Here is a 19,888-nt window from a genome sequence, read left to right as displayed (position 1 = left end):
GGGGCGGGGCCGGGAGCGCCCGGCAACGGCGCGGGGCGGCGACCGTTGGGCCGCGCCCGCGGCGGCGTGGGGAGGGAGGGAGGTCGGGGAGCGGTGGCGGTGGCCGGCGGCAGCTTCGCGGGGCTGAAGGCGGCCGGGCCGGGCCGGGCCGGCGCTCGCTGCTGCGCGGCTGCTGCGCGCTCGGCTCGAGCCAACCGCGCAGCGCTGCGTGCAGGTAGCGCCCCAGCTCCGCTTCGTGGCGCTCGCAGTAATAAAGACTCTCGAGCCCTTCCCGAGCTGGAGGGCTCGTACAACAAGGAGAAGTTTTTTTTTTAATTATTTTACTTTTATTTTTTTTATCTGTTTTTTTTTTTTTTTTGATTTGATTATTCTTGACTAATAATGCTGTTGTTACTGCGGAGGTCTGTGGATATAAGCAAAGGATGGTCTATAGGGGAAGCTTGTACCTTTTACTAGCCCACACTGAATTACTGGCATATATAGCATATATTAGCACAAAGTGAAACCCAGCACAACCATTAGCTGGAAAAATCCGCAAGCTTTCAGGCACACTGGCAACTTCCAGTTTTGCTGGAGGTCTTCACAAGGACAGTGCTTCAGCCCCAAGCACGATCTGCAACACGTGTTAGATACCTGAAACTTCTATTTATTTGGGGCTCGCCAGGCTTCCCTACTTGGCCTGCCCCATGCAGAGCCCTCACCGAGTCAAGAGGGGTCTCAGGAAGGCCAAGGCTGGACGGTCAGTTGGCTGGGGCTGTAATGCTGAATGCACTACAAGGCCAAGACTTCAGTTTCCGGGGTTAAGTCAGAAAGGAGGTTGCTGTGTACTGACATAGTTAGTAGGAGAAACCTGTGTAAGGGGAGAGCTGAGACTGCTTATTATGGTTAATATTAAGGTTAGTGAAGAGGTTAGTTGAGAATATATCTATCTGTTAAATGTGAAAGGTCTATGCAAAATACATAACACAGCTGGTCACAGGTGCCAATTCCAGTGCTGTAAATTAGAATGTAAGTATAGTTATTTAAAACAGCCTTTGGGAATGTATGGCACTGTATGCAGTGCTCCAAGAGCCATCTAGGGAATGCATATTCCCATCAGTGTACTACCAGGCCAAGAAGGCATTTCCTAGAGTCCGTCTGTTTGCTGTGATAAGTGAACATGCTAAGTCTGCAAATACAATATAAAAAAAGCACACTAATGTCATGGCGTCACTTGGATTTGGTAACCCCAGGGCCATGCACTGAAAGGGATAGGGGTTGATTCAGTTGTCCACTAAGGTCCTCACTGAGGTACTGCAGGTCCTTTTGTTTTTCTTGAGGATCACCTATGCCTTGTCCAGGAACAAAGCAGCCTGGTCTGGAATACCCCAATGGTCAGTTTAGGGCTATATTAACATTTTCCCTAGTGTGTCCAGGTGAACTATTTGCTTTCGTACCAGTCTGTAAAGAGGATATCTCTTCTTTCCGCCCAGATATTCCCTATGAATTCATATGCCAATGACTTCAGGACAGATGCTGCCTCTGACTGAAGGCAGCTCTGCATTATGTGAGAGTTTCTGGCTGGGTCAGAAGGAGCAGAGGCAGTTCAGAGGTACTTCCCGTTCACATCTCAAAACAGCACACTGCACAACTGAGAACAGGAACATTTTCTTCCTTTTGATCTGTAGCTGTTAATGATGCTGTGAGATAGGTGAGACTGCAGTTCAGCTGTGCAGTAGTGAACTGTAGCAGGAACATGGCTATGAAATGCCCAATTTTGGATGTATGCTTTCAAACCACTGTCTTTTCTAGGGTGTCTTGCAATCTAAGAATAGTATTGCCATGCATGGTTGCTGTTTCTGTCATAGAAAGAAAAACTGTATGTAAGCACAGTTCACTCTTCTTGGTATTGGTTTGTGACTTTCCTAGCAAAATAGATAACTTGCATATATTGACATGAGAAGCGATGAGCTAAATACAGGTACCTGAAGAAGAATTCTGATCAGATTCAAACTTTCCCCAAACCCAGCCATTCCAGAATCGCATTGTTCAGATGGAATTCCTTTTACTAATACCATTCAATTACATTTTCACTTCCTGGCTTTAATCAGACATGGAAGCACTGAAATGTGGTGAGCCTGTCTACTGTGCATCTGAGAATGTGTGTGCAGTTCTATAACCCAAATAAGACCAAACAATGCCAGGAAGTTTTCCCTTATTCTTAGTCCAGGCTCTAAGAATATTTTACATCTCAAAGTAAAGAAGTGATGAAGTCAATTGGAGTCTTGATGATCTGCACTGCAAGGAAACACAAACTTGACACTTTATTGTAAAATAGCTTCTTGTTGTTGACAGTTTCCATGGTTTGCAGTTCCAGTCAGAGAACTTAAAATATATGGTCTCAGTTCTGCAAGAAGCTGAATTCCTTCTGCAGCTGCTGAAATCAATGGTAGATGAAGATGTTCATTTTGCTGAATAAACTTTAAGTTAAAAATAGACTAATTAAATTTCATAGGTATAATATTTTTTAGCTTTACTGGTTGTATCAGGCCCAATACTTGAAACAGGAGAAATGTAATATTAAGAGTCACTTCTTTTGAAGTGCTTACATTGTTTTGTTTGGAAGGGGGATAAATGCTCTGGTATCAGGGAAAGATTTAATTTCTGACTGAAGGGTTTGGGAAAGCTTCCTCTATGAGTAGGTTACTTTGGTACCAGGGTAGTGCTTCCTGTGCTATTGTGCTGCCTGTGCCTCACTCAGAGCTTTTGCTATTGAGTTAGAGGCTTAATGCTAGACAGCAGATGGTCCTCCAGCCTGACTGCAATGTTGTTGGACAACTTTATATTTCTGTGTAATCAGGACAGATTTTTGAACAAACCATTTCAAACTTAAGGATTCACATACAAAAGTAGGTACAGGGCACGTACTCTTTCTGTGAAGGTCCTTCATCTCCCTGGACCTCATTTTCCCAAGCTAACAAAAAGGAGATGACCTGACTGCATATGTGTGTGTGTGCGCACATAGAAAACGTATATGTTTGAGCTCATTGTTACTCAGTTATAGTAGCATAAGGAGATGGCTTTTCTTTCTAGGGAATTTTAGGCTGTTGCATCAATGAACGAAGATATATCATACAGTGTAGCTGGTACTCACTCTTCCCAGGTCACCAGAGATGCTTTGAAGCTGGTCTTGTGATTGCATACAGCACCCAAAATGCATGTGTCCTGTGCAATTGCATGCTAGGGATGGGATTTTTCCTATCAGATGAGAGATGTGTTCCTTGAAGCAGGTATCTCCTGCTGTACAGGTCCTCAGATGACCCTGGAGAAACGTAGCAGCAGCGAGAACTTCACTGAGCAGAACATGAGATAAGATGTGGTGGGACTGATTATTCATTGCCTTGTTAAATGTCAGAGATTGGAGTAATTGTAACCTAAATGGGTCAGATGGCAATGCCTTCAAATGGTCTTTGGTTGCAGAACTGAGCAGCAGGGTTGAATCTTGATGTGGGGGAAGGCTGAGGGATGCTCCTTCTGTGTAGATCTCCAGAGTAATTGCAACTGAAGTATTTGTTAGTTAATGAAGTTTATTAGGAGCAAGCAGAAAACACTTTGGACTCAGAAAGCAACCCCCAAAAGGCACCTTTCTCCCATAATTCTACCTCTTGCACTTTTTCTCCTCAGACCCTAATGCTAAAAGGCAGCTAGGTTTCTATAGACAACTGTAAAATGGCAGCCTGTCACGGTGGATTACTAGCTGCTTACATACTGCTGGAACATCATCGGACTTGTGGAAACGTTGGAACATTTATGGCCACCAAGCAAGTCGCAGCCTACTCCAGTCAATCAATTCTATCAATTAGCTACAGGCTCCAAGTAGCACTTTTGAAAGGAGTTGGGCTGCCTCTTGTAAGAGCATCATTTTGCAGGAAGAATAGGATTGAGCTAAAGTTGAAATGAGAGTTTTTATTTCTTAACTTGCCATGTCTTTTTACCTCTGTAGAAAAAAAAATATACATTTAAAGCTAAACAAGAATTCACCTCGAGAAATCCCCAGCTTCCCTCATCATGTCTGCATCTTGCTCTCACTATGAGTAAAACTAACTCAGAGAGACTTCCTGTTATCCTTTCGGTATGATGAGAAACATAACTTGATTGCAATAGTGTCTGGATGGCACAGCCAAGACCAGAACCGCATTGTGCTAAGTACTATTTGCCAAACAGATATGAAGCGAGATGTTGCTCCCCACAGGGCTCACAGTATATATAGACAAAGTCAAAGGGGATGAAGCAGTATTATCTCAAGCTTACAGCTGGAGGACTCCCAATTCAGAGGGATTATAGTAGCTTGCCCAAGGTCACGCAGAAAATCCGTGGCAGAGCTAGGAAATGAAACAAAATCTTTCCAGTTCCAGGCAAATGCACCAAGCACGTGATAATCTCTAGAATGGAGTGGTTCAACCCACATCCGTACCAAAGGTTTCAGAAAGGCCTAAGCCCTCCTCAAAGAGGCTGTGGGAATTACATCGTTTGCACGTCAGCTACACGAAGGCTGTGACTAGGACACAGATCTTTGACTATCACCATGTCCTTTCTGAAAGACTTTTTAAAGATGGAGTGTTGTGTTTTACATGATTTTTCATCATGTGCCATACACCTAGAAAATCTGCTTTTCAGATGCAGCAGCATGACTGTGCTGCTCCGGGCATGTCAGCATGTATTGCTGCCCTCTTGTGTAAGCCTTGCTGTAATTGCAGTGATTTGACAATGTCAGGGGGGCAAGATTATCTTTCACACCAGCACACAGCTAATGGACATTGTTACCTTTCTTGTTCAGTGGTGCTGCTGTCTCTGCCATGCTTATTTTGTATGGAGACAAGCTACACGACAGTGGAGAATCCAGGTCACAGCCTTGGTAACCATAATGCAGCTTTGCTAGGTCAAGGTAACAGTTAAGACGACATTATAGCAATGAAGTATAGTTAAAGGTCGGGCAGCGTTCTTGGGTTTCTCATGAGCTTTCCAGAAGGGGCAGTTCTACCTCAGGTTCACCTCAGGTTGATTGTAAATGCTAAAGCCAAATAATCTTTCTTGGCATACAGCATTTACCCAAAAGCAGTTTAGTACACCCCTTGATAAAAGGGGTGGTATAATTTATGAGAAGCTTCATAAGCATCAACAAAGAAATTCCAATACTTGCCCACTTAAAGGTTAGCTTGAATTTTATTCTAGCAACAGCAACTGGTGGTGCCCTGTGATACCCGTATCAGTGGGTCTTCAGCTGGATAGTAGCTGGAGAATTCCCTCCACTTTCCATCATACTGCTAGTGAAAGTTAGGGCAAATAAGGATTGAGTCACAGATGTTTAGTTGGTGTCCCTCCTCTCTCTTCCCTCCTCCCTTCTTCCACCAGAAGCCTTCCCTTTTAAAATACCTAGGCTGCTAATTACCAGCACTCAAGAGTGTTTCACGGGAAAAGGTTTGTTAAGTGGACCTGTCATAAGGCCAGCTGGAAGTCTTCTGAAGATTTTTCCTCAAACTTTTGCTCATTAAAAAAATAAATGATAGAAAAGTTGTCCTTCCCTCCAACTTGCTCCAGAACTGAATATGAGGTCTTTTATATTTGTATTTTCTCACTAAATCTCACCATTACTTATTGTCATCTTCCTTCTGTAGAGGGTTAAAGCAAGACAGAGTGCATATAGCTGAAACAACAAGTACAAAATACAATATGCAAAACAAGATATGCATAAAGTAAAACTATCAGTAAAGTGAAAGCATCATTCTGTATTTTGCAGGAACAGTAAATATGTAAGTATGCTACTGGACAAGTCAATATGTAAATAATTAGTAAGGTAAGTAGATTATGAAACAGAAGTTTTTGGTGTAGCTACTAATTGTTAGAGGCAAAATACCATTAAATTCATAGAGATGTTACTGTGCAGGACTCTGTCCTGTTGATTGGGCTTCACACTATTTCTATAGCTGTTCCTCTCTGATATACCACAGGGACACCAGCAAGGGCTCAGTTTATCATACAAGCGATAAAGGGGCACTAAGTTTATCATGTCTGTATCAAAGGTCCTTATTGCCCTAAGAGATGCCAAAGAGGCTCTTTTTAAGTCACTCAACAGAGCGTACCCACTCGACAGTACCTCATGTTTATCAAATCATATAGTTTGCTGCCCTAACAGCACACAGAATAGGGAACCCAGTGCAAAGCAGGCGAAAAGCATACAGTATATCCAACTGGCAAAACAGAACAAAACAGAGCAGCTAAGGTTGCCTCCATCCAAAATGTCTGGAAAAATTTAATGATGAAGCAGTGATTGTCTGAAAACAATCACTCATTAATACCAGCTACAATACCAAAAGTAGCAAATATATCATTTTCAAGAAAGGCAGTGGTGGGGACTGTTGCTCACTGTGTCTTACTTCAGACACCAGATGATTTAGTTGAAACAATCATTAAAAATTGGGATTATAAAAAATACCATCTATCTGACAAGGATGAGGCAGGCAGAAGAAATCAGTGGGGCTTCAAAACTAGATGAACCATTGATCTAGTTTTGCAACTCATTAGTAGTCTAGTTGCATTGAGCTATTTAGTCCTGCAGCAGTCTCAGATATACCGCTTTGCTCTTTTAAGGCAGAGCAAATGATCAGAACCATTAGCCGTACCACTGTGTCTACAAACATGCTGGGAAGCCTTATTTTCCTCTTCACCACCACCCCCCCCCCCCCAAAAAAAAAAAAAAAGCTAGTTGACTTACACAAAAGGAGAAAAGAACATATTTCAGGAGCAGAGGTCCTCTACAGCTGACATGGGGTCCTGCCACCATCAGTTCCACTTGTAAGGGTTTCAGTGAGGTTCCTGCTATTCTTGGTTTCATTGTCACATGCACAGTGCTACTACTGCTAGCTAATTTCTCTTCACAACAAATCTGATTAGTCCTCAGTTGACTTAGGGGAAAAGTATCATTCATGGGGACATTTGACTAAGGATTGTATGTGGATGGCTTAAATCACAAGTGCCTGACTATGGCAAGTTTCCTGCCTTAACTGAAACCATCTTCAGAGGCCCTCCCCTCTTTAGCACAAGAATTGAGTGACATTTAACTCGCCTGAATCTGGCCCTCAGTTCCTTGTTAAAAGTTTGATTTCTTCCTATTACTGGAAGCATATGTGCACCTTGGCACCTTGTATTTTTTTCTGTGAAGACTGTGCTATTGACTTCACAGGACTCTCTACCAGACTTCTCCCCTCCCCAAGAATCTCCAAACAAATGAGTGCATCAGTGCTTTAAGCGTTATAGCAAGTCACTGACCAGTTCCATCGTTCAGAGGTTTATATTACTGTTAGTAACAGTTTGTCAGCTGAAAACAAGTTCCTCCATCCCTTCTAGCTACTGCGCTATATCTGATTGAAAATACAGTATGTGCAGACTTTCTAGTAGAGCATATCTGTTGCTTTCTTTGGAAGCTGTACACCAGTGTTCTCCCCATATCCCCAACTAAGTAAGTTCCCATTTAGGAGTGTAGTACCCTAATGCTCAACACACATCTGAATATTTGGGGGTTTTCTGAATAGATACCATTAATTTAATATGGCAATTTCTGCAAAGTTTTGGAATCTAAACACAGAAAATTATCTTGTCCTACTTTCAAACTAAATGTTCTTTGATGGACAGCAGTTCTAGCAGCTGTATTATGAAATGTGCACGAGATATACAATGCAATTCCAGCAAACCATGAACCCAGAGTTTCAGAGGGGAATTTATTGTATGGGAGCATATTCAATATCTTTTGTCAACCATTCATGAGAATAATCAAAAATAGAAGCTTTTTAAATGACAAAGAAAAAATATAGTTACATATAATACAGATTTTCATCTTGCATTGAAGCAGAGCAGTAATAAAATGCTCACTTGTGTTTTCACAGTTAGTTTGCATTGCTTCTCAAAGTTAAAGCTTCAGCAACTCAAATCTTCCAGTCAGAACCTCCAGTTAGTAGTTTCACTGGATGATCATATTCATGGGAGTGAACGTTCTCTGCATTTTGATATTCTTTACTACAGCGGACATACTTGATCCACCTCAGTGCTACTAAAGTTTTCAGACATATCAGCTATGCTTGAAATGAGGCATCCTTGCTGCAACAGAAATATTTTTGGATCAGAACATGCTTTTAGGCCCAATTTGGAAACACATCTATGGCATGCTCAAGAATGCGTATAAATCCCATTTGGTCCACAGGGCTCCGAGTTACACCTTTATGACCATCTCTGCTTGTCTTGTCTCTAATAAGCATAGCACACTGGTATCAAGCATTATCCAGCATTTGATCACGTGCGCCGGTTGCTTGCAAGACAGCAAAGCATTTAAACATTCTTCAGCACTCCATTTACTTGAGTCCTAAATGCCTTCACTGCATGCATGTATTTATGTGTATACTACGCACACATACACTCAACCCCTCCCCACAATATTATTGCAATAATTCTCTGCTGGTATAGTAGTTTATATACCAAGATTCAGTTATTTAGTTTTCTATAAACATACAAAAAAGCATCTGAACAGAGCTAGAACAGCTTTCAATCAGTCACTATATTTGCATTGAAAGCTTTATTTTGAAAACTTTAAGCAGCAATACTGAATAAATAGACAGAATGATTGTTTTGTCATCTCCATACAGCTGATGGCCTTCATCCAAAACATTAAAATACTGTAGCAAATAGAATAGACATGCATGTTTCAATGTTCTAAAAAAAAAAAAAGTGTAATATAAAAGTAACACTTTGACACTTATTTTAAGACAGTACAGACCATTAGAGACTATTTTCTGGAAAAATATCTGAATACAGTTGTTATTTACATGGATCATTAAGGCCCAGTTCACTCAAGTTAATGCACATCAGGAATTTATATGCTTCAAGATAACTCACTAAAAATTACAAGATCAGTTTTTCGCTCATACTCATGTGATCCCAGTTCACTAGAATAATGTAATACTCTGCATGCTAGAAAGGCGGCAATTATTGCCTCCAAAGAGATTTTTATTTCTGTAAGGGATCTTTTCCCTCTCACCTCACACAAAGCATGTTTGTGGATTTCTAGTGCTAGTGGTAGTTCTCTTCTTAAACAACTTCCGGCTTGCAGGGGTTTAGAAAAGCAAGTAATCTGAAAGCTAACAACCATTTTCAGAAGCTATTCAGGCACTTGGGAGCCTAAGTCCCACTGAAAGGTAATGGGAGGTAGGTTCCTAGCTCACTTATTAAAGCAAGACTCTAGTTTCGCCATAGCTTGGGCATTTAGGAGTTTTTCCATTAGCCTTAACCTATCTGCTTTCCCAACAGTCACTCTCCCTTTCCCTCAACAACATAGCATGATCAGCAAAAAATAAACTGTATCCTCATGGATGAGAGAGGTAACACATTTAATTCCCATTAGTAAAAAGAGTTCTCCATATAAATTCCCTATGCACTGGAAAATTAGTGCTTGTGTATTCAACTATTTAATGCAGAAAAACCCTCTGTATTTATCATGCTGGCCAGTACATATTATGGCACTTGTTAAAATTAGTATGAGCAGCTTCCTTTCTGCTAATGCCCCATAAGCAGGTGTGAAACACTTCTGAAAATGAATATTTCTACTTTTGTACAGAGAAAAGTGAGGTTCTGAAGTTGATCAGAAGCAAAACTCTTAACACTAATGTGAGGAAATTTTAGAGTTGTAATACATTGTTCAATTCACATATAATGCAAGGACATGCTATTTTTTTTGGTTTATTTACAGAGATGGTGAAAATGCTACAGAGCTTTAACCTGGGTGAAGTTCAATGAGCATCAGGAGCATGGTGGGGGAAAAGAATTTCGTCGCTGTCTCATGTGATAGGTTGAGATACCAAAGCCTCTCCTTTACTATGACAGTGGCTGAAGCTGTAAACACTTCTCATACCACCTTGACATATGCTAAAGCCCTGACAGGGAGGGTGTGCTCGATGATGCAGCAGCTGCTCTTGAGGCAGCTCCAGGCTTGCTCCTCTGTCAAACAGCTACTAAAATCTGCAGATGTCAATTTTTAACTTAAGTGGTAAAATTCTTCCTAGATTCTGTTATGAAACCATACCTCATACCCTCCAAAGCCCCTCTTCTCCTGCATTTTCCAATCATTTTCCTCCTTTCTCCATTTCAAAGAATAATCTGGCAGAGAAAGAACAGCTTTTATGAGCTAAGAGCTTTTATGAGCGAAGCTCAAACTTAAATCTGTGGGAGATGGATCAGTCACTTTAAGCATGACAAAAACATTAGCTGCATAAATATGCAAGTCTGCCTTAAAAAATGCATTGTCTCAGTACATAACTGAATTTGGAACAAGCTTTTGCATGTGTTTCTCCCCTGTGCAGCATAATTTGGGCCAGACTTTGCAAGGTGCTGAGTGTCTCAGTTCTCTAACATCAGTAGGTGTTGAAGATGCAAAATATCTGCAGGAGGGCTGTTTTATTTCTATTAATTGAACCCAGAATGTAAGGCATATATGCTTAAGTACCTTGGACAGATATTGTCCCCCAACTATGCATATTTTGCACTGGTATTTATATATATAAAATGTGTGTGTATATATATTTATATACATACACACACACACATATATATACACACACACACACATTCTCTTTTTAATACAAATAAAGTTATGGGCACAGTAAACATGAGCACAAAATTGTGATAAACTAACAGTAAAATCTATGAGCACTGCAAAGATTGCTTGGGTAAGAACATCTTTTTCCAGTTTGCTCACAATACAAACCTGACAAATTAAACAGTAAAAAAAACTGTGTCGATTTGAAAAGGTCCTTTATATATTCACAGCCTTATCTGTTGCTGTTACTCTAAATACAGCAGCATTTTTAGAATATATGTTGCCATTAATAAGTGGAAAGGGAAAAAATGCATTAAACACTCAAGAGTCCTTCATCTTCTATTATACCTTACAAAACTTCCACTTGTCAGTATGACTAGGAAGCTCCTTAAAAAAAAAACAAAAAGAAAAAAAACACCTTTTAATTAACATTTATCTGCACATCAGTAAATCCACACAAGAGGATGCTAAGAGTTAAGAGTTTAAGTATGTTCTATGGCAAAAAAGCTTGGCATTTCCTAACCAGTAGTAAAATCCTGACTTTACCAGAGTAGTAGGAGTTTTGCCATTTTGCCAAAAACTGGAGAAAGGGACTCCTGTTCACTTTTATGCTCTGGGGACTTAAATATTGAGTACTGCATTGAAAGCATTATGGCTCCCTCCAGTGTCAAGGGTATTGCAAAGGTGTGGATGATGGTATGCATTGCTGTTAGAACATGAAATCCAAATACAAGTAGGTGAAGCCCATCCATTCTCTATCTCATCCTTGAGGCTAGACTCCTGATGCATACAGGATGCATACAAAGTGCATCAAAAACTGATGCCAATAACTTTCTCTGCAAACTTGGTGTCTGCTTTCTCAATCCAAGCTCAGGGACCATTGCCAAAACATTGCTTGGCAGTATCCTTCCTTCTGCATGGGAGCTTTATTTTTTACTTTTATTTTTGTCTAAACCTTGGTTTGCTTTGACTGCATTAGAGTGACCTCAAGATATTTAATACTATCCCTTCATATGTTATTGTAAAGAGTGAGTTTTACTACCAAATGTGTGAATTTCCTCCCATTTCTCTTTGTAAGCTTTAAGTTCTGTAAGGGCACTGAACAACAACATATCCTTCAAAGGTGCTATCAGTTTTTACCATTTAGCACTGGGGACCTGGAATGAAGTCTTGGCCCCGCTAAAGTCAGTAGAAGCTCTGCTATTGACTTCACAGGACTCTATACCAGGTTTCTTCCGTCCACAGAATGTGAGTGAATTCTGGAAGGTTGAAAGAGGATTTTCATTTGTTTTTTCTCCTCCAACAACAAGATTTACTGCAAATGAAGAACACTGTAATGGCTAGTGTAAAAAATAAAGTACAAAAATCACACACAGTGAAAGCCTCCTACCCTCTTCTGGTAAGACATATGAAGATAACTTCTTACATTGTTCTTTTCTCAAAAGGCATATACAATGTGGCAAAATATTTCAAATATACATTCTGTATAATAAAATATCATTTAACTAGTGCATCTTCAATCATATGCTGGAAATATTCTCATCAAGACAAGGTTTAAATTCCATAAATCTTTTGAACACTAGGTGCTTCAGTCAAGGCAGACTCAACCGCAAGTAAATCCCACAAACTCACTTTTCAGGCCTTAAAAGTTAGCAATGGATGGAACACAACATATTATGACCCACAACAGAAATTAACAAAATCAGTGGTGAGAAACCATTTTAAAGGTTCAGCACTCTACAAAACACTCTGCATTGCAAGTTGTTATACTTGATCAAATGCTGGATGTTTGTACACACAAAGTCACCTCGTCAGATGCTGTACAATAGTAGATGGTTATTCACAAGTTAAAAATAAAAATATAAAAGGTCAACATTCACATGTCCATTGATTAAAGGGAATAAATTAAGCCTCAGATCAGTTGCATACATGGTTTCCTTCACCCTGCTCAGTCTTTTATTTATGCTTATACATTGAATAATACTTTCCCAAACACTTCCAAAGTGGCAAAAATAAGTGAAGGCTTTTGCACTCTAGCTCTGTGACAGCAAGTTCATCATTGCCAATTATGAATTGAAACAGTTCCTCTGTTCTTTAGCATCAGTGCACAGGGTATGGCTCCAAGTGGTGTGTCAGAGGAAGAAGAAAATTAAAATATGGTGGCTTAACAGAAAAGCTTCTTCCATTCATCATTGGTAGAATAAAATAAAAAAAAAAAAAAAAAAAAAAGAAAAAAGAAAAAAAGTGTATCTTGTCCAGGGTACCTTTCTAGGTCCTCTCCAGAAGAGGTATATACTGTCATACATAAATGCCTTCTGGATTAAAACCAGATGACAGGGGATTCTGTAAAATCCGAAGGTTACTGGGGAGTTGCCTTGATGAGCCAGGGCGTTTCAGTGACCCAGACTGAAATGTTGTCTCTGCACAAGAAAGACAGAAAAATCAAGGGTCATTTTTCTAAAACACATCTCTTCTTCCTGTTTATTGGCATACTTCAGAGTAGTACAGAAAAAAAAATGATGTCATATGCAACAAATGAGTATTTCAGTCAGGCATCTGAACTGAGAGCTAAGGTACACACGTCCTAGTCATTTTAAAACAGATACACATCCTCACTATAATTCTCCCCCAACAGCAAGCATGCACACAGATACATGCAATGTGTTTATACAGTAATGTGCAGAAAGAGCTTGCGCCAATGCATATTCAAATCTCCAACTTCCTATCTACTTAAAAGAAAATCTTTGTATTGTTAAAAGGCTGACGTTCAAAAGCTGGATGTCACCTTCTTCCGTTGCCCTCTCCAGCCTACCCTATGTGGGCCTTTCAGTTAGAAAGTTCGAGAGATAGGACAGAACAGGCTAAGGAGAAAACTGAGGTGAGCAGAGCACTGGATAAAGCACAACGCTGCAGAGGCTCAGCCGCACCAAAGGAGTTCCTGCTTGTTCCACAGTCCCGACAAACATTCAAAGTGTTCCCATGTTTCTGCCTCAGAAATTCTGAATGGAGCTATGGGCAAGTGCAGAACGCACTGATCGTGCAGGGCAAAGTAGATTTGCACATGCTGAAACAGCCATCTGCGCAGGACTTGTGGATGGCTGGCGGCCCAGCTGGATTAGCTCCTATTCCCATGCGGCTGCTGTCTGGGATTTCTCAAAATCCACACACATTCCCTTTCCCCCTCTTTGACAAGATGTCCCATCAGAAGAAGAGGAGCCCAGATGAACAGCAATATCAGACACGCACCCATTTTGTGTGGCATCTTACATGCCTGAAGCCAGGGTGGCCACACTTGAGAGCTACTGGCCTAACAGGTTACAGATGGGACAAATGGCTATATGCATAGCAGGAGAAAAAAGTTATCTGCTGTTTATTTATAGCTTGCTAAACCCTTGGAAGGAAGAGAAATATTTGATACTATGCTATCTTACTATTAGACTAGCTTCTTTGTATCATTTGATGTATGAGTGCTAGAATTAATGCAAGAGATAAATGCATTGTCCTCCCGTTTTCCTTCCCACCAAAAAAATCTGAGCACTGCACCTCTCTCGAGCTCCATGTGCGGGGCTTCCACCTCAACGGGGTCTGCTGGCAGCACTGTGACCTTCGTTCCTGTTTGCTGGATAAACTGTTGGAGATTGACTTGTCGCAGCTCCTTCGTCAGCTGCTCGAGTTCTTGCTCCCTGTCCTGCCGGGGGAGAGAGAACACCCACTAAGTAGCAGCAAGCACAAAGTGGAATTTAAGCATTTTCCTTGTAATGCGCCAGTTAATGCTGCTTCTCCTTATGATGAGAAAGCCTTAATTTTTAAATTCAGGTGCAAATGAAAGACAAAAGGTATTTTACTCTTGTGATTTAGAAAGCAAACCAACACTCACAATTACTTGCTAGAGACTACTACTGGTCTATTTATCTTGGACCACTAGCAGATGATTCTTATGTCGTCTGAGATTAATACTGGCACAACAGAGCAAGCAAATATAGGTAATGGCAAGCACTACGAAAAATGCATCAATTGTGCATTGGTCTGGCACCAGTTCCTGCCTCTGCCAGGAATGTCCAGCATGACTTAGACAACTTAGTTCTGTTGCTAAAAAAGAGGTAATTTACTTTCTCTTCTTGTTCTTTGCATTTTCTGTTTAGAGTGTAAATTCCCATGTACAGAACTCTCTCACTCTGCAAGCATACTGCGCCTCATACAATTGCCCAAGCCCTGGCAAGGTCACCACCCCCTACTGTAATCATTTATGATCTTCCTCAACAGTCTAATTCTGGCACAATATACAAAACTAACAGCTCCAACAGATATGATGTTCTTAGATGGAGTTCCCCTCCCCCCCCCCCCCGCAGATTTAGCTTCATTAGCAGAAAGAGTTGCATCTCAGGTGCTACTCTTCACGGGCCAGGATGGGCTTTGCCTTTTTGGCCACACAAGTAATAGGCCAGCCACCCAGATCTTAGGTAGCACGTCTGTGGCCAGTTCCATTCAGCAAGCACCACTACATTCTCATTTCAGCAAGAGGGGGAGGCTAGGTCAAGCTTCTTCTCCCTAATTATACTGTGCAAGCAGAATTATACGGGAACTCAAACAAGAATCAGAGAACAATTTTGCTCGTCTGTTCTAGGAATAGTCCTTTGCTTTCTTTAAGCTTGCATTAAAAAGTCACTATTGAGATTGAACTCAACAGCCAGTAAGAAAAACAACAAAACTGAAGTCTAAATTAGGACTTTCTAAAAGCCAATTGCTCTGTCACTGATGAATTTGTTAGACCTGTTCAATTCTATTTAGATCATGATCAGCTTCCTGTGCTAGATTTTTATTTCCATTCATTTGCTAAGAGCTTTCACAGGAACAGGACTGAAAAATGGAAACTAGGCCAGCTCCAAATTTTAAGATGATTCTAAAGAGAAACTCCTCACAATTTATTTTACACCCATTAGATTCTACAAGTGAGCACTCACGAGAAATTATCAAATTGTATTTATTTACTAACATGTTAATCCTGCAGCTCAATGTTATATGAGTTTGTCTGAATATTAATATAATAAAGCTGTCACTGAAGAGAATTCATTAAAAAAAAAGTGAACATGCAAAGTAGCGGAACTAACATCACAAAAAGCTCATTCTTGACATTTTTAGATTTTCACAGAACCAAGGTAAAATTAAGTGCCTCCCCAAATCCTATTGGCTAAAGCTCCTAATTTCATATCTATTTGTGAAACTATTTTGTAATTTTTTTTTAACTTGAGGAAGAATGGCACTTTGACATTTAAAATCTTCCTCTAGAAACAGTCAGAAAGAGTGCTGCAGCTGATCTGTAAACTAAACATAGCCTCATGCTGTCACAAAGTAACAGTGACAAGAGGAATGGAGCGAAAGAAGAGGTAGGAGAAATTGCTAGAAATCTTTCAACTGCCTACTTGAAAATGCCACCTGCCAATTTTTAATCACTTTAAATCTAGCGAACCAAAATTTTCTTTCCTTCCTTATTCAGAGGTCAACTCTCCCCTGCCCAACACCCAAACCCCCAAAGCCTCACACAACTTCTCTAGTTTCAGGTTAACTAGTTCTATGAATGTTAACATTTAAACTTTCAGCAGGTAGGAAAACATTTCTCTATTCCTTCCTCCAAACCTTCCAGATAAGTGCGCTTTTAGGTTTAGAACATGCCTGGAAGATTTCAACTTAACAGGAGGTAGTTTGAGAAAGTTAGACCCTAGCCTAGAAAAAAGGAAGCAAGAAAGATTTTGAACTCAGTCGTAGCCTCATGGGTATTACTGAGGATTGGTAAAAATATATAAAAAGGACTTGTAACATTTTCAGTTAGCACAAATCTAAGTGTCATGTCTCTGGAAACTTGGGATAAATATATATGGCCAAAACTGCTTATAGTTTTCATTTGTTTGGCTTTGGATGAAAAGGTTACATTTTCTCCCCTTGTTTAATAAACACAGCTTAAATTGACATGGTTCTGGGAGCTCAGGAGCAAGGATGCAAAATCCCTTTACATATTTACAGTAGAATCATATTACTGCAACTGTGGTATGGTAAAATACAGTAACTCTGAATGGTGGAAGTACAAGAAGAACCACAACTCTAACTGATGCACAAAGTCTCAATCCTATAGTACATGGTACATTAAAATGCCAGAAGGAAGTTTAATCCCCAGAGTCAGTGTCTCATTCATCTCTATGCTACAAACTGGATTCCATTTATATTTATTATTTCACATACTATTAAATTCTAAGTGATACATTAACTTTTGCAAGGAATCAGAGACTGAATTCTCTAGTGACACACATGCCACAAAAGCCTGAGATAGAGAGAAAACAATCCTGAGCACCAGCAAATCAAAAAAGAAAAGGGAGGTACTATTCTTCAAAACAACTGCTTTGTAAGCTAGCAGCTGTTTTAGCTCTTTATCTATCTGTCCAAATGCTGCTTTTGGATAGTTCTGTCCTTTTAATGCATTTTTTTGAGTAAGGGATAGACCCAGTGAGAATCAAAAGTTCAGCCTCAGAAAAGGTAAAGCAAAGATAAAAGGTAAAGCAAAGATAATACAAGTTGCCTTGAAATTTGGCTGTAAGAGGCACTGAGCGGTCAAGATTTAGGACTCAAAACCTCAAGATATTTGACCCCAAATCTGAAGGGCCATGGTTCTGTTTAACACCTAACAGTACAGCAATCTGCCTGCTAGCTCTAAATGTGCCATTGTTCATCCAGGAGATGTTATTTGTCTGCACTGTAAAACAGTGGAGATCCATTAGTGCAGCACTACACCAGAACTAATGAGCACCACCTCTCAGCAGGGCAAAGTAGCTACCTGAGCTGCCGTACAGATGCAGTCTCATTGTCTCCAGATAGTTTGGTTGATATTAGCTCTGCTATTTCTCTATCACGCTCCACTGCATGGTGAAGACATGCTTCAAATGATTTCTCAGAGGTCACCAGACAGCCAGTGGACGGTAGCAAACCAAAGCTGCTGCTGACAGGAAAGGACCTGAGTGAGCATGTAAATGTTAAAGGTTGCACATCACACTGAGCACCAATCTCAGAAATCACTTAAGCCTTCTGAATGTTCAGGAATAGATCTACCAAAGCATTTACTGTTTACTTTGAGGCATAGAGAAGCGGCTTTTGTTTTTCTATTAAAAAAAAAAAGATATTTGAAAGAGTAAAACACACATAAGTGGAATTAAAATTGCCTGCTCTTTAAATTTGCTGAAATACAGTTTAAAAGTGAGGAGAACAACGCTTTCTTCCTTTTACTCAGATTCACTGTGGAAAAATTCTTATGTTTATTTTTGCTGGCTCTAAATCTGTTAAAGAAAAATTCACTATGATCAGGTCTTTGACTTTCTTTTAGCTATAGATAAAAAGGATGTTCTTACCTGTAACCGTTTGGTAGCTTGGCCCAAAGACCTTTCTACAGCTTTAATGCCATTTTCCAATCTTAGGCTTTGCTGGCCCTGAATATCAATTTCACCTTTCACCTTCTCGATCTTTTCTTTGACCTCTTCTTCATTCACTTGGGACTCTTGAACTTCCCGGTGCAACTTCTCTGCTTCAAGGCCACTTTCCATATTGTGGATTTGAGACATGTATTCCTTTAGCTTGCTTTCACACTCCAGGATCCTCTGCCTCATCTCCTGGAGCTGCTCTTTCAGCTGTTTTTCATTCTCTTGCTCAATCTGTAGCTCATTTTCCCAGAATTCTTCCTCTTCAATCTCTACTTCATTTCTTTTGATCTTCTGTTCTAGTTTGAGAATTTCCTCCTCCAGGCTGGAATTATACTTTTGTTCCCAGTAGCGGATCTCGGCATCATTGGACTCCAGCTGTTTTTCAATACACTGAAGTTTCTCTGTCTGGAGGTGAATCAGTTTCTTCAGCTCATCTGCTGTTGTTTTGCAGTTGTTGAGCACCTTTTGCTTGAACTCGGATTCTTTACTTTTACCAAAAATGTCCATTAATCCTTTTGCCCCCCCAGTGAAAGTCAGAGATTTCCTTTTTGGCTCTCTCCTTTTTATCGATTTATCATTCTGGGGCCTCAACTTGGCTAACGGAGGTAAGCTTTGCCGATACAAAGTTCTCTCCGGTATTCGAGCAATGCTGTCCGAAGTCGGCCTCTCGCTCAGGGAGGGCCCGGTGCGACGCAGTATTAACTGCACGTCGCTGGCGTATTGTCCCCATTTGTTCAGCGAGATGATAGGGTTTTCGTGAGGCGCCAGGTGCCTCTCCGTATCTCTCCATTTTTCTATCAGCGTGTACCTGCCGGTGCGACCTGCGGAAGGGAAGCGAGGGAGCCGTGAGCCGGGGCGCGGGCCGGCGCGGCCCGGCAGGGGGCGCTGCCGGATAGCGCTGGCCGGGCGGCGGCAGCGCCGCGCCGCGCCGCGCCGCGCCGGGGGCGCTTTTCCTCCGGTCAAAGCACCGCCTGCCTCTGCGCGTACTAAGCAAGTGCAACGCGTATTACTTATTCGGATTGCGAGTTACGTCAGGAAAAATTTTCTCAGCGCACAAATATAAACGAACAAGCCACTACTGCATTTACATGGAACACGCGAGTGAAACTGCAGCACTCCCAGCCTTTTTTCCCGGTCTGAAGTCACTCGAAACCAGTGACCTTGTGATGCCGATTCCTAGCTGCACCACCACCGTAGAGCTAGAGCCTTCCACACATAGCCAGAGGGGAAAAAGCAAGAATAGCGTCATGTGGGGTTTTTATTCCCAGAAAAGAAAACTCTAATATTGCTGTTTATGTGCTTGCTTTTAAGCTGTATCATTGATCAGAGACACAACTGCTAATATCGACAGAGAATTAATTCCCATCGTATTGCTCCCCAGTTAGCTGACGAACTGGAGAAAGCTGACTCAAAGCCCCAGTCAGCATTATGTCAACTCACATGACTGATGGCAACACTGCTGACGTGACAAAACTTCACAGATCAGAGCACGCCGAAGGGACCAGTGGAGGCTGCCAGGATTGGCAGCCGTGACTTTGGCTACCTGCACAGATTATTAATCTGTAACAGTAGCTCAGCAGTTCCAGTTGCAGGATAGACAGGATTCAGGAAGATGCTGGGTATCTCAAATCCTGTAACAACTGCTGTGATGTTTTCTGAGCTCTATATAAAGAGCTAGCTGTACGTTTTACTTTTAAGAATAGGGAGAAGGGTAACTTGCATCTCAAGAATAAATTGTGCTGCCAAACATGTGTAATTGAGCTTAAGGGTCCTTTTCCTCTGACACCCTTTACAGGATGCTTTGAATGCT

The 19,888-nt window shown here is 41.0% G+C and overlaps 1 protein-coding gene across 3 annotated transcripts in view; it reads right to left on the bottom strand.

Moving 5' to 3' along the window:
• Positions 1–7,735: 7,735 nt before the first annotated feature.
• RASSF8 (Ras association domain family member 8) overlaps positions 7,736–19,888 on the bottom strand; it is a 91,963-nt gene continuing 79,810 nt past the window's right edge. For all 3 annotated transcript variants that reach the window (XM_062591922.1, XM_062591932.1, XM_062591942.1), the window contains 3 exons: positions 18,010–18,899; positions 14,162–14,306; positions 7,736–13,038 (listed from right to left, as the gene is read on the bottom strand). In XM_062591922.1, coding sequence (XP_062447906.1) covers positions 12,917–13,038; positions 14,162–14,306; positions 18,010–18,899 — 1,157 coding nt within the window. In that variant the 3' untranslated portion in view covers positions 7,736–12,916. The remainder of the gene's footprint in view (positions 13,039–14,161; positions 14,307–18,009; positions 18,900–19,888) is intronic.

This window comes from Rhea pennata, chromosome 1 (assembly GCF_028389875.1).
Source record: "Rhea pennata isolate bPtePen1 chromosome 1, bPtePen1.pri, whole genome shotgun sequence".
Taxonomy (NCBI): Eukaryota; Metazoa; Chordata; class Aves; order Rheiformes; family Rheidae; genus Rhea; species Rhea pennata.
The sequence above is the reverse complement of the archived record's forward strand: the minus strand, read 5'-3'. Positions and strand labels throughout refer to the sequence as shown.